The sequence below is a fragment of the Scomber japonicus genome, chromosome 19, assembly GCF_027409825.1.
Source record: "Scomber japonicus isolate fScoJap1 chromosome 19, fScoJap1.pri, whole genome shotgun sequence".
NCBI lineage: Eukaryota > Metazoa > Chordata > Actinopteri > Scombriformes > Scombridae > Scomber > Scomber japonicus.
In genome coordinates this window covers 7,912,537-7,939,928 of record NC_070596.1, presented here as the reverse complement: position 1 = coordinate 7,939,928, position 27,392 = coordinate 7,912,537, and the positions used below count along the sequence as shown (strand labels likewise).

General features: G+C 40.2%; 1 protein-coding gene across 1 annotated transcript in view; it reads right to left on the bottom strand.

Moving 5' to 3' along the window:
- Positions 1-735: 735 nt before the first annotated feature.
- Positions 736-27,392, bottom strand: part of niban2a (niban apoptosis regulator 2a) — a 28,407-nt gene continuing 1,750 nt past the window's right edge. The window contains exons 2-14 of the mRNA XM_053339416.1: positions 22,213-22,343; positions 20,224-20,352; positions 20,025-20,130; positions 19,275-19,442; positions 11,317-11,432; positions 6,914-7,018; positions 6,664-6,826; positions 4,399-4,586; positions 3,180-3,335; positions 2,779-2,892; positions 2,283-2,390; positions 1,938-2,049; positions 736-1,800 (exon numbers count right to left, since the gene is read on the bottom strand). Coding sequence (XP_053195391.1) covers positions 884-1,800; positions 1,938-2,049; positions 2,283-2,390; positions 2,779-2,892; positions 3,180-3,335; positions 4,399-4,586; positions 6,664-6,826; positions 6,914-7,018; positions 11,317-11,432; positions 19,275-19,442; positions 20,025-20,130; positions 20,224-20,352; positions 22,213-22,343 — 2,513 coding nt within the window. The 3' untranslated portion in view covers positions 736-883. The remainder of the gene's footprint in view (positions 1,801-1,937; positions 2,050-2,282; positions 2,391-2,778; positions 2,893-3,179; positions 3,336-4,398; positions 4,587-6,663; positions 6,827-6,913; positions 7,019-11,316; positions 11,433-19,274; positions 19,443-20,024; positions 20,131-20,223; positions 20,353-22,212; positions 22,344-27,392) is intronic.

Genomic DNA, 27,392 nt, shown 5'->3' with positions numbered 1-27,392 from the left:
TTAATAAATAAAGATGTTAACTAGACACGAAACGTCATCAGAAGCCACCATTAAAAAAATCTCCCTAATTATGAAGAGGGCTTCCTCTGATAAAAGGTTCTTTAAAACCCTAAAAGTTAAAGAACCATCACTTACTGTATCGTTTGTCCTCTGCAGACATAGGCAAAAACAAGAAATCTTGTTTGTTTTCCCCCACAGATGTAAAACAAGAACTTCTTACTTTTTTCCTTTACAATTCGCACTGAGATATGTTGAAACATTAAGGCCATTAGCTACTGTAAGACATTCTCACAAAGTAAATAAAATGAATATTTAAAAACATACATTTTACAAAAATAGAGATCAGTATTTGAAAAGTGTAAAGTTAAAATACAAACGTGAATCCAGACACAACTGAAGACTGATATAGCACCCCCTGCTGTCAAGTAGAGGCTATGACTATTAGAGGGATCCACTTGCCTTCATTAGGCCAAATTTAAATGTGAGAGATATTGAGAAAAAACATTGGCCTGATTTCCTGTTGTGTTAACAACATTAAATTAAATAATAACTTAAATTTAGTTCCTCTCTTATCCCTTCTGAGTCATGTAAATCAGATACAGCACCAGACAAAAGATGTACTGTATGTTGAATTCAGTGTCATACAAAATGAAGAAACTTGCATTGACAGACTTTAAGCTGCATAGAGAAGAACCAATCACCAAAGAAGTCTAAGAGAGGATGGAAGAACTGGTTGTATAGTGCGCAATATCAACAACAATAAAGAGAAGGCAACAGTTCAAATGAATCCTTTAAATACAATCCTCATTGATTTCAACTCTCTCCCGTCACATGATGCACACTGCTGTTTTCTCTCTGAGTGTATGTGCAGATAATTGTCTCCTCACGCTAAAAGCACCTCCACCTCTACAGGGTCGATGATGTTGTCCTCTCCATTCAGACCATTTATGACAGGCTGAGGCTTACCTTCATCCAGCCCCTCATTGGACGGTGACTGGAAGCCGCTGTCATCGTGTGGGTGGGAGTCTGTAGCCAGTGGTGGCTGTGGTGATGACTCAGAATCTGACACTGCAGCACAAACCTCAGCAATCCGTTCACTGTCACCTTCCTGTGCTGCTATCTCCATTTCCTTGATGCCATTCTGAATTGCTGCTTCCTCCTGAAGCTCCTTATCATCTTCCTGCTTCTTGCTTCCTACCAGCTGCTGGAGGATTGTCTGCGGGGACGTCTTGCTCTGTGGAGATTTCCTGGGGACGTCCTCCTCCACCAGTGTGGTGACATGTGACACATCCTCCTGAACCCCATCGTCGACGACGACGGTGGCGTTGGTCGGCTCCATCCCGTTAGTCATGTCGCTCTGGTTCTCTTTTGGCACTGGAATCACCATCTCCACCACCGGATTGATCAGGCCCCTGATTTCATTTACGCTATCAGGAGACTTGGGATCCTCAGACAGGCCTAGGTCCTCCTCATCCTCTTCTTCCTCCTCCATGCTCTCAGACACCTCAGCGTCCACCTCTTCGGGGATAAGCTCCACTCCAGGAACTTCCAGACAGGACTCATAGGCCAGAGGCAGCCCTTCCAGCTGGATCATGGACACGATCTGCCTGCGTCTCCTCCCAGAACCTCCTTCTTCAATACCGCCACCGAGTGAACCCTCTGGCTCATCGCCTCCAAATTTGGTGGCCCAGTCCACAGAGGGGGATTCTCCGAGCAGGTGCAGGTTGGGGTCACTGTTGGTCAAAATGATGCTGTCCCTGTAGAGATTGTGTCTCCTCTGGACAGCTGCCTCCTTCACAGCTGGACACAGAAAAGAAGAGAATCACTGTGTTAGCAAAAAAGTAAGCTCAAGTAATTTGATCACATCATTGCTAACTACCACTACCTAACACCATGACTACAGTCATTTCTGAATCTAAATATTTCTTGGCCCTCACCCATCATTATGTCCTTGGTGACAGAGTGCAGCACAACCTCTTCAAACATGTTTTCCACCAACAGGAAACGGGAGAAGTCCTCGAAGATGAGCTCTTTAAAGCGAGGCAGTTCCTGGTGAGGAAAGGAACAGAGAAGAAGTTCATAAAGCTTTTAGCATTCAATGCTAACATTTCAGATAACAACAAGTATTCATGTCTGGCCACTCCTGCATGTGTTTTCAGGGAAAGATGAAAACAGTTGAATCAAAGTCACACTTATCCACCAGCCAGCAATGCATACAGATTAAAAAGAAGAAGAAAATGAAAAAGAGGTAAGAAAAATAAGATGAGTTTGGTGCTACTCACAGGTGAGCAGGATTGCGAGAGCTGCTGTAGCATGTATGGAATGATGATCTGCAGCAGAGCCTCTCTGAAGAACTTCTTGCGCACTGTGCTGCTGTCATAATCATATTTCTAACAGAAAAAGACCAGAAACAGACAGTAGAGATTACTGATTCATTATAGGTCATACTCATTGGATCAGAACAGGCTCATTCTGGGATATCCACATTTAAAAATTACTTTTAGTGTTGTAAGCACTAAAATTAATCTTCATTACATTATTGAGGAGGCAGAAACCTTACTGGCACATGCCTCAAAATAAAACCATCTGCATGTGCAGCTATCACCAAAGGTAGGTGACAATTTTGTGATTTAAGTGAACTGTTTTATAGTATTATTCTTAATTCTGTAATGTGCTTTGACTAAAATAGTGACATTTTATCAAGTAACTCTCATTATAGTCATGCTTCAGCCATCTATCTACTACATTAACTTTCTGTTTTTAAATTCTGTGATTTACCTTGAGAACCCTGTCCTGGCATCGCTGGATGGCCTTGCACATGTCATTCTCTCCCTGGGCATCCAAAGACTGCTGGAGCAGCTGCTCAAATGTGTACACCACATTGTCCATTTGCTGTCAAAATGCAAAACAAATTATATAGTAGCACAAGGAAACAGATAAATGCGGACTGTGGCTGTAAACCACGGCTCAGCTTCAGCTCACACTGTTACAAAATGTCGTGCACATATTTGTCCAGTAGGTGGAAGTAGAGACTTCACCACAGCAGAGTCAGGTTTCTGGGGTGAGTCTTACTCGGAATCAGCAAGTCTGTTTTTAAGCCATTTAGATATTGCATTATCACATGCTGACTCAGATAATAATGTATAATTATTACACAGTGAAAGGCTGTGACTTCTCACCTCCCTCATGAGGATCTGAGCCCTGCTGACGAACACTGAGGGGCTAGAGACGTCGAACCTCTGCTGCAGCCCCTCCAGATTGAGCTGCTCTACCTTTGCGTAGCAGCTCTGCATTTTCACAGGGTGGAAGGCGAGCATGGAAAGCCTCTCCATGTGCTGAGAGGGAAGACGCATAGAGGAGAGCAACAGTGATCAAAAATGTGCAAGCATCACAAGGAAAAATTAGAACCAAACAGAAAAAGCGGTAGGAGTTGATTGTTTTCCGGCTCAGTCATTGAGGGCAGCTGAGGACACTCCCTGCCTTTTAATTAAAGGGTAGCACTAATGTGACTGAGGTTTCCTATTGCACACAGTATCTTTACACGCTCTCTAATTCTTGTTTTATTGTGACCAAAAGTCAGACAATACTCTTAACATTCACACATTAACAGTTTAGCTATAATTTCCTGCTAAAATTAAGTCTTAACTGGAATTTTTAGCGCCCACTTAGAGCCAATCAGTCTTTGCAATGCTTCCTGTTATATAAAAAGTGAGGTTAGTGAGGTTTCTCTTTCTGGTTTATTCATCTGTGATCATATGTGTGTGGTTTTGCTTTAATAAAAAAACATATTTCTAACAGATGTGAGAAAATGGCTTTTCTTGGGTCACACCAAAATGGATTTCTTGTTACAACTGATGCCACAACTGTTAAAGGTGTATTCGTCAATATCTTTATAATGTCACTAAATCAAATTACTATGTGTTATGTGATAGGGGGTCATAGTGATGAACCCACAGAAAACTTCCACCAACTCTGCAGCTCCCCAGAGTTTTTTACAGCACATTTGCTGTATGGTACCATTTCAGCAGTCAGGAGCAGCAGGAAGCTATTTTCAGCTAGCATGCTCTGATAAACCTACTGTATACTACCTGCCCAGCACCAGATGACAGACAGAGACATGGAAATTGGAAGATTTAGCCAGTTTTTCTCTCAGCAGTTGATGGAGACCAAACAAGCCAAAAGAAGAGTGAATATTGGAAATACATTCATCAGGAGGACACATACATGACTCCAGACGAATGATAATGTTGCTCTTTGTTTGCTTGATACCTTAACAACTTGATAAGGTGACAATATGTCAGAGTCATTCTGCCCCCTAGTGGCCAAAAACTGATTATTGCAGCTTCAAGTCACTAAGCATCCTCAGTACCTGCCTGTTTTCCCTCTATAGTAACTCACATCTCCCAGTTTTTCTTTGCCTCCTCCGTTGAGTGTGTTCTTGCTGATCTCCACCATCTCTTTGAAGAAAACGTCCCTGACCTCGGAGAAACCACGGCTGGCAGGCTCCATCAGGGCCTCCAGGATGGAGCTGATATAGGGCTGGACGCTGGTCCGCAGGAGCTTCTCCGCCTTGGGCAATACCAGAGCTGCAAAATCAAAATCACATAAGGAATGGAAGAAAAACATTTTTAAGGTTTGTTAGTTGTAAAATTGCTGCAACTCGTAAATAATGAGCAGTCTTCAGATCACGGTGAGTCAGTCAACACATCAAGAATAAGACAGGCATTGCCTTGACTTAAGATGAACTGTGCCAAAAGGTCCTCACAATTTACAGTGTAGTGTTAAATGCCAGGTTGACATGGTAGGTATGCATGTGATGACATATAAGCTGATATTTAAGCAAGACAAATGAAACCTGCAGAGCTTCCATTGAAACACAACTCTAGCAAATCAAACTCTGTGCTAAAAGAGACTGACATAGTTAACAGCTAGGGTTACGACTCTCAAACTTCTGCATTCTCCTGAACCTGCATCATTTTTGTTCTCTTGACTTGTAGTGTCGAGCCTTATCTGTGGGATAAAGTCAGAAATGGCCCATATACCGCACAGGTGATGGAATGCAGTTCCTCCACTTGGCTCAATAGAAAATTGTACACATGAAAAAAGAAGGAGCGGCCAGTACGGAGTTGAACTTTAGAAAAGAAAGTTGACAGGCTGACAGACTGATCAAAGGGTGGATGCTTCGGTGCTGTAGAGTTAATCAAACAAGCCATAAGGAGAAAGTGCAAAGGAAGTAAAACGAGACACGGAAAATGAGCTGCAGAGGAAAGACCCTGTTAGTGCCAAATGTCCAAACAAACTTATCAGAAACTTGAGCTGTGTGGTGTTACTTAGTGACCAGACTGATCGCTTCCCTGTGCCAATAATCCCTGAACCAGAGAAACCACAGCCACATGTCACTGAAGCAAACAGTAGATGAACAATGAAGCATGCATGGAGACTGGCAAGATCATGTTACATGGCACAGTGAGCACCATGTGAACCAAATCACTTTGCATAGCATGTTGTTTGACATGTGTAGCTGAACGCTACTCAAGTAATATTGTGTTAAAATTAGACTGAATTATGCCTGTCTGCATTTGTTTGTCTTTCTGTATTTTTTCCCTCCATCTTTTCTTTACATTGCTCCACATTACCTTTGTTCTCAGAGCCTTGCTTACTCACTACAGGTATCTACAGCTGTTATTGTAAATTAGTGATGGCCTCTTTAGAGAATAGCCAGATTTTATAAGTCAGCATAGTTTCTGGAGTTTACAGGTGAAGCCACATTTGGGTGTAAAGGGTAAAAACTGGGATTTGGTTCACAACTGAAACTCTCAGTAAACAATCTTCTTTACTCATAAGGTTCCCTCAGAGTCTACAAATGTTTCTTTCTGACATCATCTGTGTTACATTGTTGTTAGCAGTGGAAGTGATGCACAGATTTGCCCAACTAAAATATACAGTGCCACCATTGAGCCCCACCATTGAGCCCAGCTCCACCTGACAATGGTCAGTAAACAGTCACTTTCTTTGTGCTTTATGAATAGATGGCCATTATCTCAAATTCACGCAGGATGTCAGCACTGCAGATGTTGAATGGTCAGTTAGACTGTAATGAATTTGCTTGATGCCGCAGAATACAAAGAAATAGAGTTAATACTACTATAGACCCCCACAAAAAAGATCCTAAAACTGATTATGACATGGTGGGAACGTTACTACAAATTCTGCATCTGGATAAAGTCTCTGTAGTGATAAAATATAGAATAATGTTGTTGTTCAAAGAATGTGGAGTGTATCTCTTACTGAGGATTTCAAATCACACACAGATCACTTACTGAATATGCTCAGGTCAATAAAACTACCCCAACAACAAGCACTTACTGCAGTGTGAACCAAAAGTGAAAGACGTGTTAAACATCTACAGTAGGTTTCATGTAACTCTTCTTTCAACAGCATTACAATGACAATATATTAAGAGGTATAGTTAACACCTGCTTCACATTTAAGCATATGCTGTTAAAACTGCAATGTGGCCAAAATATCCAAACATATAAAGGTAAAAGCATCTATTTACCTTCTGTTTCGGAAGCACCATGAAACGTTCTTTGATAGTTTATAATATTTAACTTATTAAGACTTGAAACAGGAAGACTTGGTTGCACATGGATATTCAGTCACCTCGTATCTTGCCGCAGACATGTTCTTTAGATGTGATGATCTGGTCCATGTCAGTTCGCAGTCTGGCGTCCAGTGGAACTCTCTGAGCCTCGCAGGCTTCGACCAGTGCATCGTACTGACCGGTGGTCTGGGACAACACCTGCTTGTACACCGCATCAGAGATCTGGAGGAGAGAGTTATTCAAGAGCGTGATCGGTTTGGACCGGTGTTGATTCTTTCCTGTGTTTGTACGATTTGATAGAAAACTCACCAACATCCAATTTCTCTGTCTCTGTTGCATCTTCCCCTTCAGGCGAGGACCAATCACATTTCTCAGCTCTGGTTGGAGGGTTTCCATCACTAGATGAGCCAGAATCTACAGACACACAATACATACATTTACTTTTATGTTGTACAGTTTTTATATTTTTATGTGTAAGTCAAATAAAGAAGAAATTAGATCCTGTCTGGCTCACCTTGCTTAATTTTATAATTATGATTCTACATTATACTGTGAGGAGTATGTTATTGTTTCATTTCTTTCCAGTGTGCAAACTTTGTTTTTTGGACTACACTATTAGCGTAGTCCAAAAAAACAACTAATATCCTCCACCCAAAGAAAAACAAAAATAATCCTTTAAAAAAATGTGCAGCCTCTCCTTCCTGTGTGAATACAGTGGGGCGATTGAGATGATACAAAGTTGGATACAGAGAGGCAGGAAGGCTGCTTTTAGAGGCACTGCCCTCACAGCTCACACAGACACACACACTTAAATTTAAGCACTCCTTTATTTAGACCTCCTGTGCACCTCCACGAGGCTTTAACTAAGCTAAACTAAATATTTGGGGAAACATGTTGCTGGGTAATGAACGACTATAACAAAAGCATCATTTATTTTTCCACAGGGACGAACAGAAGAGGCCTGGCAAACAACAGGTACACTGTTATTTGTTCAAGCACACGAAACTTTGTGGATTTAAAGCATCGCTGCCTTGTTTACGGCTTAGGTTTGTTGCTCTGCTTGTTTAAAACTGCTGTATTTCTGCTGTAAACACTTAATAAACCCATAAAACCTTTATAAACCATGTTTTTCTAATGTAGAATTTGCTAAACAGTCTGACCTTGTTGCTCCAGAACTGTTTAGTGGAAGAAATTATTTGTGTTGATCCTTTCAGCTGTCTTTCTGTGAATGTTCCCTGCCTACTGGTTTTATCCCCTGTAACCCTCAACAAGGTCAAGTGAGGATTTCCATGATGGGTGCAGTAAGCTGGTTGATCAAAATCAAGTTGAGTCATCAGTAAAAGGAAGGAGGAATTTTGATATGGAAACACTTCAAAATTGACGCCCCCGGTTCAAAATTGAACTGATGACAAGAGGCGTTAACTCAAAAATGAGGTATAATTTAATTTAAATGAAGCCTACTAACTATAATTTCCAAAACTATGTGTAAAACCTGTGGTTATACGTTGGAATGAAGTTAGGTAAAAAGATCTAACACAGAATTGGGTGAGAATTTATACCTTATCCTTTATAAACAGTTCATTTTGACTCGGTAGGACAAAAGTTGCACGGTCAACATGAGTTAAACATAAATTTGGCGTATGCTATAACAAGAGACATCTGAACAGGTAACATCAGTAAACTATTAAGTTAATATGTCTTTTTCACAGTGGACAATTTTATTCATCTTAGTAAGAAAGCACTGGTATTTCTAATTAATGATGAAACTGAAGCCCCTAAATGGATTTCAGCAGTCACAGGGTATCCCACATCACTTTACAGCTTAGGCAGCCACCTAAGCAACACACACCTAAAAAAAAAAATTAAAAAATAGAATGTATATATGTGTGTGTAGGGTCTGAATTTCAGCGTGGGATTGCAGGTATTGCGACCAGGTATTCGACCCTGAACACACCTGTAGCTCTCTGTACCTCCCGCTAGCATAACACGGACAAGCTAACAGTGATATTAAGTTTAAGGAAACAAACACAGACCGCTGGTTAAAACATAAATCTACATCATCTGAGGCAGAACCTGCTCAGCTAATGCAAACAGCGCCATGTGATGTCAACATTAACAACGTTAATCCTCAGACAGGTAACTGTGACGTTACTATAGTAACACGTCTCAGGCTAACTGGCTGCTCAAACTAAACAGGTAATATTAGCGGCACAATGTGTAAAATGCTGCGGTGCTACGCTTTTTTATTTTATTTTAAGTCACTCAGATGTTTCTCATTCAACAGACCTGGAGAGAGAGAGAGTGACTTAACTGTGTACTTAACTGTATAATACTTGTGATTACTATAAAATATAGTTCAGAGAATAAGTTAACTATATAAAATAGACTCAATGGCTTAACCTGTGCAATCTAATTTAATCCAATACAGCAGCTCTGCTATAAATTCTACATTTATGAAACTTATACATTTTTTGACAAGAAAGTGACAATTCTGCTTTATGTTCATTATTAAGTGATTGTGGTGTATTAGGGTGCATTATATTGAATGGTGTTCCTAATATTTTGTCCACTCCATTAACATACCCCCCCCCTCCACACACACACACACACACACACACACATACACTGCTCCCCACCATCTTAACTAACACATTTTCTGCGGGAAACCCTGAGTCATTAATTTTGATCACTTCCATCTGTGATTTTCCTGTCAAAATGTCAAAAAGGCCTATTTGATTGTGTTCCATGTTTTGTTTACTGGCTGTTAACTTCTGCTTGTATGCTGCTACTGTCGACCAATGTGCTGTTTTTCCATTGACATTTATTGTGTATTTGTTACTTCTTGTGGCGCCACAGCTCTTTAGCATTTGGTTATTGTTTGGCAGATGCACTATGCTGCTTCCATGCTGTTAATAGTGTTGAAACATAAATACTCATGTTTGAAGATTATGGGCATTATGGGCTGATTTGGTCTTGCTATTTTTTTGGGGGGGGGATTGCAGTATTTCTTATTGGCTCATTGAAAACCTCTATAAATAGAAACTATAAATAGAGTTATAAATAGAGGATAGTATCAGCTATGACTGCTAATTTCTTATTCCATATTTAGTGCTGTTTTTACTTTCTGCTCTGCTCATTAAGGTTATATCCATGTACTACCAGTCATCTGCTGCTTATAATAAGTTTCTCCTCAATGGTGACACAATAAATAAAAATCCCACAGGAATGTCTAAAAGAGAGCGTCCAGAAAATGGAAAAATACTTTACTTTGGCATGAAATACCCTGCATATTCTTCCAAAAAGTACTAAGAACATCCGTCATCTTCTCCAGCTAACTTTATTCATTACATAAAGAAAAGCACAATGTTTGGAGATCAAACAGTGTCTTTATAGACTATGTGTACTTGCCAATTTGGGTTGGGCTACTATTCCTAATGTAACAGGAGCAGATGAAAGAGAGAAACTGGGATGTAAACAGGAAGCACAGGCATTAAGTAGGAAAAGGTGACCATTATAAACACACAGAATGACTCTGAAGCTCTCAGGAGTCTCAAAGGAACTTATTCAGAGGGGAGACTCCAATCAAAAGTATCTAGGTGTGTGTGTGTGTGTGTGTGTGTGTGTGTCCTTGTGTATATATGCTGGTATGTTGAGGGGTGGGGTTGTGTTACTGACAGTCTCTTTTAAAGGTTGTGTGTCAATGCATTCTCTGTAGTGGGAGGTGAGGGTGTGTGCTTGTGATTGTTAGAGCTAAAGTTGCTTAGAAAAAGGTTTTCTCTGCGTGTCATCCATCATTTGACCTCTCAAGAGGTTGAAATGAACTTTGGACATGTACTCACAAGGACTGTTATGAAATTGTTCCTGAAAATCTCTTTAAATTGTCACCTGCGGCAAACATGCAATTTGAGTCACAGTATCCCCATTGTCAGTCCACCTCCCAGGAGGGAAACATAAACTCTATCAGAGCCTGGATCTTCTGAGGGATGTGGATCATGAATGTGGGTCCTTCTGAGAACCTGCAGGCTTGGCTCAACCTCTCAAAATAAGATCCGATACTAATGGTGCATTCAGGCACTCCTCACTAACTCGTTATGCCAAACATTTCCAGGATTCTGCCATCAAACAACCAGCAATGTGTTTTTTCCATAAGATTAATCAAAAAGAAGTATTAAGTAACTATTTATCAATGACGACTGATGGGGAATTTATGAATGTGAACTGGTATAGAGACTAATTATGAGTCAGAATATGAACAGTGTGTAAGGGTTAAAGAAAACATTTTGACATGTCAGAGAAAGCACAGGTGTAACTAACAACTCTGATGATGATTCACCTTTATTCTAGCCATGACGGCACTGTGTCACTGAGCCAGCGTGCATCATACCAGGAAGGACAATGTTACATGGAATTCAACCTTTGTTATCTCATATGTTACACTTGTGCTTTTCCAACTGTGGCATTTCAAAATGTCGTCTGAGGAAAAAGCTTATCAAACAACTGATCACCACACAACAGATTTATCATTCATGTTTTTCAAATTAGGGTTGGTGGTGTGACAACCCATCAGATTCTCTGGTGATCTTCCATAAACTTCACTGAGCATGATATCGATAACACAATATACAATTATATGACATTGGCATTGTCAACCTGGTATGAATTACAAACCATCTGTCCTGTGATTAACCAAAGAGACCGTGACTATGTCCCACCTGTGGGGGCGCTCCACACATCATCTCCCAGGTCCCGTAGTGTCCCTTGTCTTGTCTGTACAGTCTCACAGCATCCGTGAAGGCTGGCGTCTGAACGGTATTGCTCTCTGACAGACCTGTGTGGTGCAAGAAAAAGAAAAGTAGATGCTTAGTAACATTAAAGAAACAAGACCCTCTTCTCCCATCTTTCAAGAGAGGATGGTGGGATACATTTTTTTTGGTGGTATTTGATGATTGCTTTGTATTAAAGTAAGTTTTCTGAATACTTTGCATAGACTTAATAGAATTTATCTTGGTATGATTTACACAGTATTGCCTTGAACTTTCATTGGCTTCTGCTGAAGCTGTTTCCACAACATCTGCGTCATCATGTTATGGAAACATCTGTGGGACAGTATGGGTGGGCAGTATGAATTCAGTAGCAGTTCCTGGGGCGCTGGACAACACATGCATACTGTGTCATCCCTCAAAAAACAGGAAGATGTCTTGTTGGAGGACAGATGTCACATGCGGTTGCTATGGTTACCACCCCTCCCAGCTGACAGGACAATGGAAGCTGCTCTGAAAGCACTCGACATGCGACAAAGTGTTTTCAGGAAGTTGGTTCTTCTCACGTGGTCACGCGGTTGGGTTTATACGATGAAAATACATCAGTAGCTAAAGTCGGGAGCTGGCTCTCTCCGTCTCTCAAGGTCTCAGCACAGCATACTCACAGATGTATGACCTCACAAAAGAGTATAAACAGGTGTATGGAATAAAGCATCTCTATAATTAGCTGTTTGTCCTTCAGAGCGGTCCTGTCCTTTAAATAAAAAAGACTGCAGCAACAAAGGGCAATCCTTCTGACGCACACATTTGTAATTAAAGGATATATTTGCTCTTTTTTCAACTGAGCCCTTATTGAAATAGCATCATTCTTTCATTGCAACTTCAACAATAGCAGCGATGCCCTCTTTAAAAAGCTTCTGCTGCAGCTTTTTGCTACACTTAAACGCCAAAGCTGTTACTGTTAATAACTTCTACTTAAATATTTCCACTTTACTATAGTGGAGGAACTATTCAGACCCTTAATTTTAGTAAGAGGGCAGCTGTGGTTCAGGAGCTAGCGCCACTAATCGGATGATCGGCAGCTCCATTCCTGGCTTAATTCCAGCCCGCATGTCGAAGTTTCCTTAAGTAAGATACTGAAACCCCAAATTGCTCCCGAAGGCTGTGCAATCGGTGTGTGAATGTGTGTGCGATTGCATTAGAGCCTCCTGATGAGCAGGCACTTTGCATGGCAGTCTGCCATCAGCCTATGAATGTGTGTGTGTGTGTGTGTGTGAATGGGGCTTGTAGTGTAAAAGTGCTTTGAATGGTTAAAAGACGAGAAAGGTGATATACAAATGCAGTCCACTTACCATTTAAATGTACATACACTGTCCTATATGAATTAATTAGAACAGGCATTGCAACCACTGTCATCTCATAACATGTGCTGCTTATAACATGCTGAAAATGTGCCCAAAGAGGGAGAAGAAGTTACATCTCTGCACTTCTTTTAAAGCTTGTGTCAAAACACAACTTTTGTACTCCCATCTGTGGGCCAAGCAGGCTTTCAGACAAACAAAAGCACAAAAGACAAAAGGAAAATTGAAAAATGGGCAGTGTAACCAAAAACAGAAGCTTTACAACAAGGCTGTTCTGAACATTGCAGCATCCGCTCTTGCTTTTTTTTATGAGGCTGATTCCTGAGAGATGAAACAGAATGATGACAGAAACATTTCCTGGGGTAGCAGATTAAAGGAATAAAAGGTGAATGGATGATTTACCCACAGCATGCCTCACTGATCATCTGCTCTCTGTGAGCTTTGTCATGCACAAGCATCAGTGTGCATTTGCGTGTCTTTTCCCTGAGTGTCTACCCAGTTGTTTTGTCTGCGACTGTAAGTCCGTGACTCAGAGGAGGCTGACAAAGACAGGAAGTGACCAAGGAGTGAGGCCAGACAGGAAGCCGTCTCTGCTCTCGGCTGGCTAACCCTGCGCTGACAGGCGGAGGGGTCGGGTGTTAGCTTGTCTTGGCGCAAGCGTCCATGAGAATTCACTGGACACTAAAGTTAGAGACGCAGTGGGAAAATAACCACAAAGACATCAACCATGTTGGCAGGTGACCAGTCATCATCTGGAGGTCAAACGCAGTGAAAAGTGACTGAAGGTGGCAGCATTTGAAAACCTAATCAGTCATTCCAAATCTTACAGGATATAAACTGGAGCCAGGGACAGATCAGCACCACCAGAGTGAAATGCCTCTAAGTGAATTCTTCTACATTCTTGAAGAGAAATTTCCTCTTGGTACCCGCCGAAAAAGGAAAATATTTTTTGACATCCTGCCAGGCCTGTAAACCGCCACACATTCTCCATGTGTCTGAACCGAGCCAGATCAAGGAACAGATTACAGTTTCTCTGCCCTGTGTGTGTGTGTGTATGTATGTGTGTGTGTGTGTGTGTGTGTGTGTGTGTGTGTGTGTGTGTGTGTGTGTGTGTGTGTGTGTGTATGTGTGTGTGCGTGCACTGTGTATAAATAGAACATGTGGCAGCACTTACCACGGTCTCTTTATTCGAGGCATTTCCCTCCCTGCCTTGCTCACAACGCTCTGGTTGGTGGGATTTTTTAGCAGCAGCTGGGGACGAGTTCCCAGGCCTTCACTACCTATCTACAAATGTTCGTGTATGTTTGTCTGAATTGTATAAATTTGGCATTTTAAAACCTATTAAGCATTCGGATGTCAAATACAGAGTGATGGCGCTTTAAACTGCGGGACACCTGCTTTCACGTTGAGGCAGGTTTGAGACACTTCTTTCAAACACTGCTGCCGCTTCTCCTATCGTCACGCATGAGTAGGGTTTCCCCATATGGTGCAACCCTATGGAAGCAGCCAAACCCACAGAACAATAAACACACATGGACACATAGCATCCGCCACAGACATCACAACACATGACTAAATAAGTCCCATTTTAACAGATGCCTGCCTCCAGTAGCAGCAGAATAGCAGATGAGATGCTGGACACCCTGTATTGGTTTATTTTGTGTATTGGATAATACACCGTCTGTCAACAGAGAACATAAGCGTCAGCATTTTGATTCATATCTGAGCAGCACGCCGCTCTGCTGCAGACGAGTCATAAACCTGGACTGCAACGTTCTTTTATCGTCCTTCAAATGCGCACATCGCAGGTCTCCTCTTGCCGAGTGGAATTACTCTGAGGTCTGCGGATCAGAGCAGAGGGTTGGTGGCTGGGTTTTAAAGGCTGTGGGGGTGGAGAGCCTGCCGTGATTGATGGCTCTCTGGTGGCCCAGCAGCAGCAGCTCGGGGCCGGCTCTGACTACTAATGTGATGGCCTACAGCATCAGACTGCTGCCTGCTGGCCTAATAGCAACAACTGGAGGCATCATTAGTGTTGCAACTAATGATTGTTTTCATTGTTGATTAATTCATCCTATCTACTGAGAACACATTGATTAGATATTTAGTGAAATAACTTCTAAGAGGCCAAAGCGACATCTGAAAATGGCTTGTTTTGTCCGTCCAACTGTTCAAAACCCAAATGTATTCAATTTATAATCCTAGAAACAAGGAAAAAATGTGAAAATTTGAGAAGCTGGTATGTTTTGCTTGATAAATGATGACTTAAACGATAAATCAGTGATCAGAACTGTTTGCAATTCATATTTACACACTTAAGAAACTGATCTTTAAGCTTTATACTTTCTCATGTTTATTTGATGAGTCTAACTTTAACCACAACATAGCAATAGGACTGAGCAATGAATCGATATTATATCGATATCGTGATTTTTTATAGATATCGTCTTAGATTTTGAATATTGTCAAATCGTGATATGGGATGAGTGTTGTCATTTCCTGCTTTTAAAAGCTGTTTTACAGTAAAAATGTAATTTTCTGAGCTTATCAGACAATTATCAATTATCTGCACTTAGTCATTATATCCACATTAGTGACGATTTAAAAAAAAAATCTCATTTAGTAAATATTTTGTCCCTACAATATTATCAAAATATCAATATCGAGGTATTTGGTCAAAAATATTGTGATATTTGATTCTGTCCATATTGCCCAGTCCCACATCGCAACTCAACTGTATTCACTCTGTACTTCTATATTTGGCTTCGTTGGGTTGTGCACTTGTAATTCAGCCTCTGACTTTCCCTTTCAGCAACATAATGTCCGCTAGCATTTAATTCTGTTCCGTGCATTCAGACTTACAGGTGGACCAGTCAGATGAGCTGCAGCTTCTGGTACAATGAGATCACATGCAACTGAGCTGATTAACAGGACGCTTTGCAAATGATGCTGTTGAGGGGATGCAAAGCACCGGCTGATCATTTTATTGGTGAACTTTTAAGGACAAAAGAATAGGCGCTTGAGTACATTCAAATAGACTGAACTTATCAGCTGAACAGTCTGCACTCAGCCTAGGAACTGCTTTGCATGAAGCTTCTGTGCTGCAACCGGGTTATTCTTTATGTGAGAGCTGAATACAGTGGTTATTTTCACTATTAAGAAATGTATTATTTTGCATTAGGGAACTATGTGTGAAGCCTAAGATGGCTCGGACAACATTTCTGTTAGCAATTTGATATGGAAAAAGCATTATTCAGGCATACTTGAAGATAAACTCTTTCAAATCTGCCCTAGTGGAAATAGTATCATTTAAACTAAGTGTAAAAGTGTGTTTCCAGTTAGCTAAAGGAGCCGCAGAGAGGGCAGAGGTCAGGCTGTAAAAGCATTTATCACCCCCCACCCCCCAGGAAAAGTCTTCTACCGGTTCTGGTTCTCCTCAACATACCAACATGACAGAGGTGAGACTAGGCGTGTCAACACAGGCCGTGAAGCATGAATTCCAATCCACAGTGAGAGCTACGTAGTTAACCTTTACTTACAACATCTTCCTGGAGTTCAGCCTTCACAACTGGAATGTACGGAAGCGTTTACTGAGCGTGCCGGAACAGGTGGTGTTGGGAGGTTATGGATGAGTTCGACTGGATATAGACAGAGACTAAAAAATCAAGAAACGTTTGCACTAAAGTTGATATTTGGTCTCTAATTAATTTGCTCCTTTGCTGCTTATGGCCAAAAATCACCTAAAATAAAGACATGCAACATCTGGTTTCTCTTCTGACTTTTTTGGGCTTGCACTGAATGTTTTCATACTAACACTGATGACATACAGCTGCTAGCTTTGTCACATGTGGTTAAGCAGCAGTCTTTGAATTCATGCAGCACAGTTGGTTGGCATAATAGTTGTCTAAGCGAAAAACAAGCCCGAATCAGGTCGAACAACTTTGGCAGCCTGTCGATAAAGCTTGGAGCCAGCGTGTTGTTTCATTTGATACATGGCATGAAGTATTGTTGTGCCATTCACGAGTCAGGATTTTCGAAGGTTTGACACGGTGGCAGGGTGCAGAGCTGATGCAGCTGACTTGATGCCTCCAATGACTCCCTGTGGAAGGTGATCCACCCTAACAATCACTTGAAGCACAATTACATATACTTTAGCCATAAATTAGCTCCCTTGCGAGGAAAGCTGTTGAAACATAAAAGCACTAACAACACAAACGGCATTATAATTATGTGCGTGTGCGCGCCCACAGGTATGCTGGACCTCATGCTTGCGTATGTATTGTATGTGCTTGAAAAGTAGGGTCAGCTGAGGTGATGCCTTATCTTTGTATTGTTTCCTTAAAATGGAATAAAATCATGTGTTTGAATTCATTTAGGCTAAAGTTATTGATAAATATATGCTTATTATCCTTTCAAAAAGTTATATATGTATTAATAATAATGTGGAGAGGTATTATTAGGTGCCATGTGACATGTGGGGAAGGTTATTTGTACTTTAGCAACATAAATGTGGATTTATTTAAAAACGCATGTAATATTATGGATCTTAAATTCAAAGGTTCCCGTCATAGAAAAGATAAAAATAGCTAGTAAATCTCCACATTGCCTGAACGTTTTTGGAAATTAAAACTTTATGTTGGATCTTAATAAATAATCTCCACTTGATCTTCATTTTCCAACAACACCACCTGACTTTGCAGCTAGAAGGATCCAAACAAGCCCAATCACGTCCAACCACAGCTGCCTTTTTACTATCACTGAATCTCTGAAAACAGCTTTGTGTTTTTATTTCAACTTCCCCAACTTCCCTTTGTCACGTCTAGATAAAACAAACTGAATGTGAGATCACATCCACGTACACGCATGCAGGTAACCACAAGAAAATGTAACTCGAGTCTTTTCAGATGAAGGCTGCACGTGGACTCCCTGCAAATTACGAATTTAGATCTACCTGCCAATTAAAAGAGTATCATTTGACGTCAGCACGCCTCATGGCAAACAAAGTCTGAAAGCAGGCCGATCATTTGAACCACCCGATTATTCCACGCAGAAGCCGAGCCAGAGAGGTGCGGTATTGACAACACGACAAAAAAATGGATGACATTATGTTTTTCACGTCCTCTGGCGTGTCTCTGCCTTTCTGTCTCTCGACACAATGACATGAGTCACGCCCTCATACAGAGAAACCTCGACAGCAGATCAAAAGTAGCTCTCCACCCACATAGAACAAACTCTCTGCTAATGTGCAAAAACACATGCAAAATGCACAACGGCATCCTCTAAAATACCATCAACTCAACAAATAAAGGCAAGAAGTCAAATCATTGTGGCGTCCATATACAAACAAAGGTGGGAAACATCCAGTAAAAATCAAATAAAAGGGAAAAGCAGCAACTTGATACTGCTACACTACTCAAGCTTTAGATAGATATGTCATTACTCATCAAATTGTCTTTATGTCCTCTTTTAAAACCTATAACTCAAAATGATTTGTGTATGTTGCTGCCTTGTAAAGTACTTTCTAACTTGGATTTAGAAAGTGATCTATGAATAAAGTGTATTATATTATTATTATATGATAAGCTTGAGTCTTTTCTCTTTTTCAATGTATTTTTGTAGCTACTGCAAGCTACAAGCACCCATATCCAGATGTGTTGTGACATCACTATACTGATGACTTGTATTAGAATGCCTCAGTGTCTAAGAAGCTATATTTGATTTGCAATTATTTAAATAGGGGGAAATCAGAGTGTGACCAGAGAACATTTTCCTTTTAATAAATAACTAATTGATTAAGGATTAATTTTTTGGCGACTGATGAATAAATAGGCTGATGACTTCAGCACTAGAGGAGGTTATACTCTGGGAACAGCTGGAAGGTTTTTATTGGGAAACAAACAGAGAAAAGGTTGTGTTTGCACTAACAGCAAACATCAAATTAGAAAACAATAAGCTTTTCACTAAATATTGTCAAATATTTAACAGGAAAATAGAAGAAAAGCCAGTCCCACCTGTCTAAAATGAAACTCTGGTTCTCACTGCGGTTGAGTAAATAAAGTCCCCACCTGCTATCAGAGTGTTGAGGATTCTGACAGGCTGTATGAGATGTAACATTTATAGCTTTGATCCAATGACAAGATATCACACTGTAACCAAGCAGATACAAATAAAAAAAACAAATAGACCTTATTCCTGCACCGTCTCACAATCACAGGTTAACCAGCTCACTCAGATGGCATGTAAAGGCTTCACACACACACACACACACGCACACACGCACGCACACACACACACACACACACACACACACACACAAACACACCCTCAATGAGCCATCAACAAAGGTGGAGCACAGAGAGAGACAGAGAGACTGCTGTATGTACTCTACTCACCGTTTTCAATAAATAATCTGAATCCCTTTAATAGATCTTTTCTAGTGCTTTCACTGCTTCACCTTTACTTTAGTATGAGATGTTTATACTGTGTGCGTGTGTGTGTGCGTGTGTGTGTGTGTGTGTGTGTGTGTGTGTGTGTGTGTGTGTGTGTCGTTACCGTTGTTACTGTGTCTGACGCAGTCCTGCAGCACGGCATGCCACTTCTTCTGCTCCTTCTCAGTCGTCACGCAGAAGTAGTGGTGGCGGGCGTACGGGTGCCACAGGATGAGGGGGAACTGATAGGGAAACTTGATGAATGGATTATTTCCCACTTTGGCCTTGATACCTAAAAGAAGTCACATGACATGAGTGAGAATGAGAAACATTCAACTTTTTGTTGGGTTAGGGTTAGAAGTAAGATTTACAAAGTGTTTTAATCATTAGGACAAAGAATAAATAATACTTAATTATCATTAGATTTTTTTTAAATGTAAAGTTAAACAATGAAAGATTTTGTCCATTTTCAGTTTGTCTGATTTGATTTTACACATCCATCATATCCAAATCAATTGATTGATTGATTGACTGATTGATTGATTGTATACATTTGTACTGAGATATAAATATAAAGAAAAAAAAACAATATAAAAATTCAAACAAAGAGCAAGAAATATATATAAATAAATGCACAGCAAATTATTTACACTATAATTCAGATAAATAGTAACTACATATACCGCTGATATCACTATATATCACATATATAAGAAAATCTCATATTAAATAACAGATTGAAGTTGAAACTCAACTGATTAATAAGTAAAACTATTATAGACTGACTATACAGTATTTTTAGCCATAGTTTTGTCATGTATTGTCATATATCCAGCATCATTATTATGTGTTAATGTTTCTGTCTCTTTCCTACCAGGCAGACTGGTATTTATCAGCTCCATGTACTCATCCATGGAGGTCAGGGCCCTGTACCCAGCACAGTTGATGGCTAGTTTCGGGTGCAGGCTCCGTTCATGTGCCTGTTAGACAGACAGAAAAAACACACCCAACAGTTTTAACACAAGTGTCCAAATCACTTAAATAAACAGCAGTTTAGTCTTAAGTATACTCACTGCTTTGCTCTCATACAGGCTGATGGTGTAGCTGTTTGGCACGAACACAAAGCGATTCCTCCACTTACGATTCTCCTCCAGGTACTGAAACAGACTTCCTGAGAAGATTGACCGGCCTGCCAGTGGGTCCTGAAAAATCAAAAGTCAGTTTTTAACATCACATTACTGTATTATCATCAGAGCACAACAGAAAGAGGTAAAGGAAGTTGAGTTTGACTATTCCAAAGTCTTGAAGCTGACTTTGTGTTTCCAAATGTGTGAGGGTGGAGATTTTCTTTTTTGTACCCCTAAACACAAGTGTTTATACAAGGATACACACCACCCACTTTGTTTTCAGATTTCCTGTCTTATATCAAATAATCCTGTAACTCTGACCACACAGAGGAAGGAAAGAAGGAGCGCGGGGAGGCCGGCAGCAGGGCTCAAACATAAAGAGGCGCTTGTGTTCAGAAGGCAGGCTGGCTGCTGTTTGTTGGCCTGAAAATGTTAAATTGTGGATTTTGTGTCAGTGAATAACAGGGTCAGTGGAGTCTTATTGCAATGCACACAGCACAGAAATGTTTCCAGGACAGAAATAAACAGGAAATAAGAGTAAAATGCAAATGAAGTGCAGATTATGTGGTTAAACTGCAGTGTTTGCTTTTTGATAGATTTATGTGCTATTGTGTATTACTGTGTATTTCTACTCCAGATGCAAACTGATAAAAATGACCCTAAATATAAAGTTTACAACTTTGAACATCCAAAAACTACATTGGACTGTTCACACACTGCATATTACAGTTCATACCAATAAAGTGTCTATGTGTGTTTGCACCATGTTGGTTCCCATGTGCGTTTTGTTTTGTGTGTTTGTGTCACATGAGCAGCTGTCCTCCATACAGAAAGGAGATGAACTGCTAGAACAGGATTCCAAACAGCATCTCTGTTCATGTGTGAAATGTGCTCCACTTTCCCTCCGCTGATTGAAAACATAGACAAAAGTGAGACCTTCAGTACGTTCACTGACCAAAAAGATGAGATGAATACAAAAACTAAACTGCAGGGCGCTCGTTAGGTAACGTACTGGTACATAGACTCTCCTGAGAATGAGCTCATTCAAGCATCGAGTATAACGGCTCTGTTGACCTGACGAAGCCCAAACCGATGTGCGCAAATCATTCAGCTACGAACGAGCCGGTGTCGATTTGTTCTTATTAGATAGCAAAACATCCTGTTAAGATGGCAAAAAGGAAGCTGCAAACAGTCAAATTAGACAAGTTAGGGATGTCTGGTGGCCTCGAGGTTACGGATCTGACCGTGAACTGTAAACGACCCTGGTTCAAATCCAGATGGAGACTTTTTAATGCGTGTTGTTCCTCACTTCTGTCTACCCTGGTTTCCTGTCATCTCTCTAGTGTAATCTCCAAAAAAAAAAGTTTCTTATGGATGGACATTTGGTGACATGGTTTATTACAACCTAATTAGTATAATCTGTAATAATAAAACTGTACTCAGCAAGTTAATTGTTGGCTACAAACTGTAAAAGTGTAAAAACTAAACATCTATCAGATGTACTGACAAGCATCCTGGTTCAACTTTGACCTGTCGTGTCATAGTTATGTGTGTTCTTGTACTTTCTGGGTAAGAGTAGTAACATTTTTGCCATTTTGGGCTTAATCTGGATGAAGTGTTGACTCATCTTATGATCTGAGTGCTTGTGTTTGTTGCCCTGTTAGATCCTCTTGTCGCCACTTCCTGTGTTGCCAGGCCTCAGCAATTAGTTGCGGTGAGGGCATTGTTATCATAATCAAAATCAATGAAACAACCAAGCTGTAATCAACTACAATTATCCCTCAATATCCACTTCCAAGATACCACAACAAATATATTCCACAAATTTAAAAAATCTTGCATGATGGAGAAGAAACACATTTTCTTTCTTTGTAGTTTGATGATGGGTTTTTTATAGTTCTGTCCACTCAGCAGGCCCAAAGACACTGAACTTGCCTTTCTGTGTAGCAGCTGCGACTGCGGCCCTCCTCCACCTTCTATCTCGAAGCGGACGCTGTTGAAGAGGGCGACGGCGTACTGCTGCTCGTACACCTCGCTGAACTGCTTCATCACATCTCTGGTCCGAGCTGCAGGAGGAGACACAGACAGAGACGCAATGTCAGGAACCGTCCAAACTACACAATATTATAGTTCTACAGCACTTTTATTGAAGATGCAGCAGAGTGAAAAGTCAGTCTTATTACAATGCATAACATTTGTGTTTAAAGGTACATACTGTAATATATTTATGGTTAAAAAAAAACTACACCATCATGCAGTGCAGTAAACACTAATAAAGAAATCTCTAATAAAATGCAACACAAGTCAGAAAAGATCAAGATTTTTAATGAATCCCAATTGCAGAGCAGCTGATATCAACTTCTGTCTCAGGATAATTCCACCATCTTTACAAAACGGATCCATACAGCAGTTTAAATGTCTTTGTTAAATATTAGCTAAGTGTTGATGTGGAGCCGATGTTCTCCTCTGAAGATAAACTGATGAGGCCACAAAGCTTCACTGCTGCTATCAGCTCTTTATGAAAAGCGCCATACAATAAAATGTAAAGTGGAGCTTTTGTAAATGAAAGATAGTGACTGGTGTGCAGCACTCAGCGGAGAGATGTCTAGCATGTATTATCAGTATAATTCACACTGTGCTGTATGTAATGGCTGTTCTAAGCAGCTCTTTCACAGGAAAATGGAAAGCTTTTGCATAGTTGAAGTATATAACACTCAAAAGACATTTGAATGAAATTACTGTGAGACTTCTGGATATTCTCTGGCTTAAAATGTCATTTCTGACCTACTTCTAAGGCTGAGCATTGAAACTTTGTGCTATTTAGTACCAATTGAAGTGTTTCTGTAGCACGCAGATCAACAACAGTCAGCCACGGAACGCTAGTATTTAATTTTTTTATCATATTTCTAATTATATTTTGGTATTGCTACTGAAATCTAATTATTGTATCAGCATTCGATTTGAAACATTTCAAATGACAAATAGCCCTTTTTACAGTAGCAGTGGTAGCCTTAAGGTTAGAGAAGCCAGCTTGTGATTGGAAGGTTGCTGGTTTAATCCCCCCGGACCGGTAGGATGAATCTGGGTGGGGTAAAGTGAAGAAGCAGCTCTTGTCCCTCCCTCATTACCACCACTGATTTGCCTTTGAGCAACACTCTTAACCCCACCTGCTCCAGTGGACTGTGGTTGTACTGGGCAGCTTCCAGGTGTGAATGTGTGTAAGTGTGTGAATGTGATCAGGGTGTTCCTGGAAAGGAAAGCAATGGTCTCAGTAAATTTCCCCTAAATAAATAAAGGTTAAAAAAAAAAACTTCTGTCAGATGTGTTGATACAGGTGCACTATAAAATCAGTCATGGCCAAATTAACAGATCTTTCACTTCCTACATAATATACTATTGAGAATATGATCCTTAACCATCCTTAACCAAATAACATCCAGCGTTCCCCCTTTTTTCCCCCTTAAGGCTGTTAAAGTAAGCTTATTCCACACTATCTGACAGTATCATCTTGTTCCAGCTCTTTATTGAATGTATCATGTTGACACAGAGTGAAATAAGACTCCATGTTTTTACAGCTGCACTATTCAATCAAATTGTTGCTCATCACATAAGACACATTCAACGTGAGTCTCAAAAGTGTCTCATTATAAGATGAATATTGAGAAAAATGTGAAGATGTCACATTACGCTCTGAGAAATTGTCAAAGATATTTTTCATTATTTTCATATATTTTAAAGATGAATCAATTAACTGAAACATTTGAATAATTGCCAGCTGTAGGGTTTGTTCTAAATGAGAGCAGCATCCTCCTTTGTATCATCCTTTCTGCAGCTTGACTCAGCAATTTCTTTGCCTGCAAGCAGCATCCAGTTAACTGTCCAAGAAACCTGCTGGAGGGGACGTAGGGGTTTCCCACGTTCCAGTGCTGGAGAAAGAGTACGTCAGCAAGCTAATCAGAATGTTTGGCTCTGTCAGCAGCAGACAGTGTTGACTATGATCTGTTTATGGAAGGTACAACACAGGAAGGAGGGAGCCAGCCTGCGGTGGGAGAGCAGGAAGGAAAGAGCTGACAGGACAGGATAGACAGGGAGAGAATGTGGAGGAGGTGGGACAGGGACATGTGGATTTATTAAAAAACATCATCAGTTTCATACCAGGATGGGATGGATGACTGACGAGACTCAGACCCATTTTTGTCCTCCTGTAAATCCACTATTTAGTAAGGCTGGGGGGGGTCAAACCTCAATCATTTCTGGTTCCGACCAAAATGTGTGTGAGTATTGAATAATGAGTATTTTAGATTGTCAGATTAAATCCTTTGTCTAATTTCTCATTTCAATCATTTTGCCTTCTTGTTTGTTTTATGTGTTTATCTGATTCTGGATACACTTTTTTTTCTATCCTGTGTAAATTTCCATCAGATACGTGCTGGATAACGAGGCCTCCGTTCCAAACGTGCACAGAGTCGGTACTTTCCATTGGTCGTCTTCCCATGCCAAAGTCAGCACACTGAGAAAGTAGAGTTTGGAAACAAAGACCACTCCTTAAATACATACTTAACTATATAGGCATGCCAAAATTCATCTTTCTCTCCTGTTTTTCTCAGTTAGCTTATTCCTCTATACACTCTGAGGCCTGTTTTCTATACTATCCTGTTTTCTATCTTTCTCATCCAGTAGTCTATCAATGAGGTGAACCTCCCACCCTGACTCTCAACCACCTGAAATTACTGAATACACTCACTCCCTACATGATCCCACATATGTACAGATGTCGATGGAGATAACACTCACACCTGCACTCATACGTGTGAGAACATATCCAGTGGCGGTTATTTCACATTTTCTCATGCAATTACGAACTAACATTAAATGGCATAGGTAAAATTTGCATACACATAGAATCTAAATGTGCTGGCTATATAAAAATGGTATGATGAAAGAAGGAATAGAGGTATTTCTGTGTGCAGCATCTTGGTGGTTAAGGGGTTAAGACACCAACCATGAACCTTAACGTCTCTGTTTTGCATCAGGCAGGAGACCTTTACATGTCATTCCTCATTTCTCTGTCTCCTTGTTTTCTGTCAAGTCTCCATTACTGACTATTAGCAATTTGCTAGTGTCAGTCATTTGTGACACTAGCAAATTACTGCTCAGTTTCGGCCATTTTGTGTTGTTTAAAATGATAATAAGTTTGAATTCTAAGAGTTCGACCATTACTGGATGTGTGGGTCTGATGCCGATACCGATATTAGGGAGTAAAGAAATTCCGATATTGATATATTGGCTGATAATCTTATATATACAGAATAAATACACACTTTTTTAATGTGGTTATCAAACACTTGTTGGCCATTATATTTAACAGTTTAAGAAAAACATTTTTTTTATAAAATGACATTAGTGCACTGAAACAGTAAACTTCAATAGGAAATTAATAAACATGAATTAGGAAAAATGATTAAATATATATCAGATGTGGCCTATTTATATCTTTAATAAAAAATATCAGATGGAATAAACAGTGATACCAATATATCTGTGACAGGCCATTATCGGCCGATAATATCGGTTGACTGATATGTCGGTCGGGCTCTAATTCTAACTATCACAATTATTTATAATTATGTAAAGAAAACCCCAGAAACGTGTCCCAGCTCCTCAGAAAGACTGATGAAACAAACCCACAGAATTACAGATGATAGTGGGAGAGATGTGAGCTAGTAGAGGGGGGGCGGACTATGCAGCTCTTGTTTAAGTGTTTTGATGGACGCTGTATATCCCTGTGAGCATAGTCCAAAATACACAAGCTGACAAGAAAAGTGGGAAAACTGCATGGCAACAGCTGTAAGGAGGGTGGGGGGGTGCTCTGGGGTCTTTCCCAAATGTATAAAATGAGCTTTTCAGTTAATAAATCAAATGTAATTGTGACAATGATGCAGGCTTGTGTTGTCTGCATGGCTCAGTCCCTACACACACATTTGAGAAACACATATTTGAAAGTGTAGACAATATATAATAAAAATATATGTCTCCCTTTAGGCTAAAAGTAATTATGAGCAGATGAATGTTATGTCATGTAGTGTGTGTACGTGATCATTTTGTGAGAATGTGCTAAGGCAGCAAGAATGAAGCAATCACCTTGTTGGGAGGTACCTACTCCAAACAAGACTCCCAAAGCAAAAAGAAAGGCTGAGTGGAAAAGAAGAAGAAAACAGCAGAGATTCCACACAGAGAGGGGGAGGTAGGGACAATAGAGGGAGAGGGCGTGTGTGTGTGAGACGAGACAGCAGTTTCACAGCTACAGTATTAACCCTGTGACAAGTTACGACCTGCTTCTACTTCTGCAGTTTCACATATTATCCCCTTTATCTTTTTCTCAGCCTGACTCACAAGCAGAAAACATTGCACGATTTAAGTTAATCTGACTGAAACCCCAAAATGACGAGAAGTTAGTGTCGCCATCCGCAGCGATAATACAGCATAAACCTGCATGTGTCATTGCTGCATTGTATCAGAATGGCAGCAACATTAATATATCTCCAACACAATCCTGATAAGACAACACCCTTTGTCAACACTTGACATTTAAGGTCAAGTGATGACACCTGAGTCAGATCCACTCATGTGAGATGCAGTTGAAGGCTGAGAAAAGTGAGTAAGCAGACTTTTTGAGACGGGATTATGTCACTTGAGTTAACTTCCATACTTAACATGTGTCTTGTTTGTTTACAGCTTCTTCTCAGCTTATCCTAAATCTGCAAGATTGTCGTGCAGCTTCATTTTTGGAGGCTTCTCCACTCCCCCACAGAGAATGACTTAAGATATTGGTACAGTAGGCCTGCGTCAGTATCTATGTATTATCTATGAATTCATCACTATTTTTTAAATTCAGCTACTTGTTTAGTCCATAAAAGGTCAAAAAGTTGTGAAAAATGGTTAAATGACACAGCTTCCTAGAAAAGTGAGTCACATCCTCACATTCCTTGTTGTTTTGTTCCAACCAATAGTCCAGAACTCAAAGATTCAATATAAAACATTCAGCAAAATCGCCACATTTGTCTTTAATAAGTGACATATATGGTCAGTTATTCATAAAAACTGATGTTGATTCA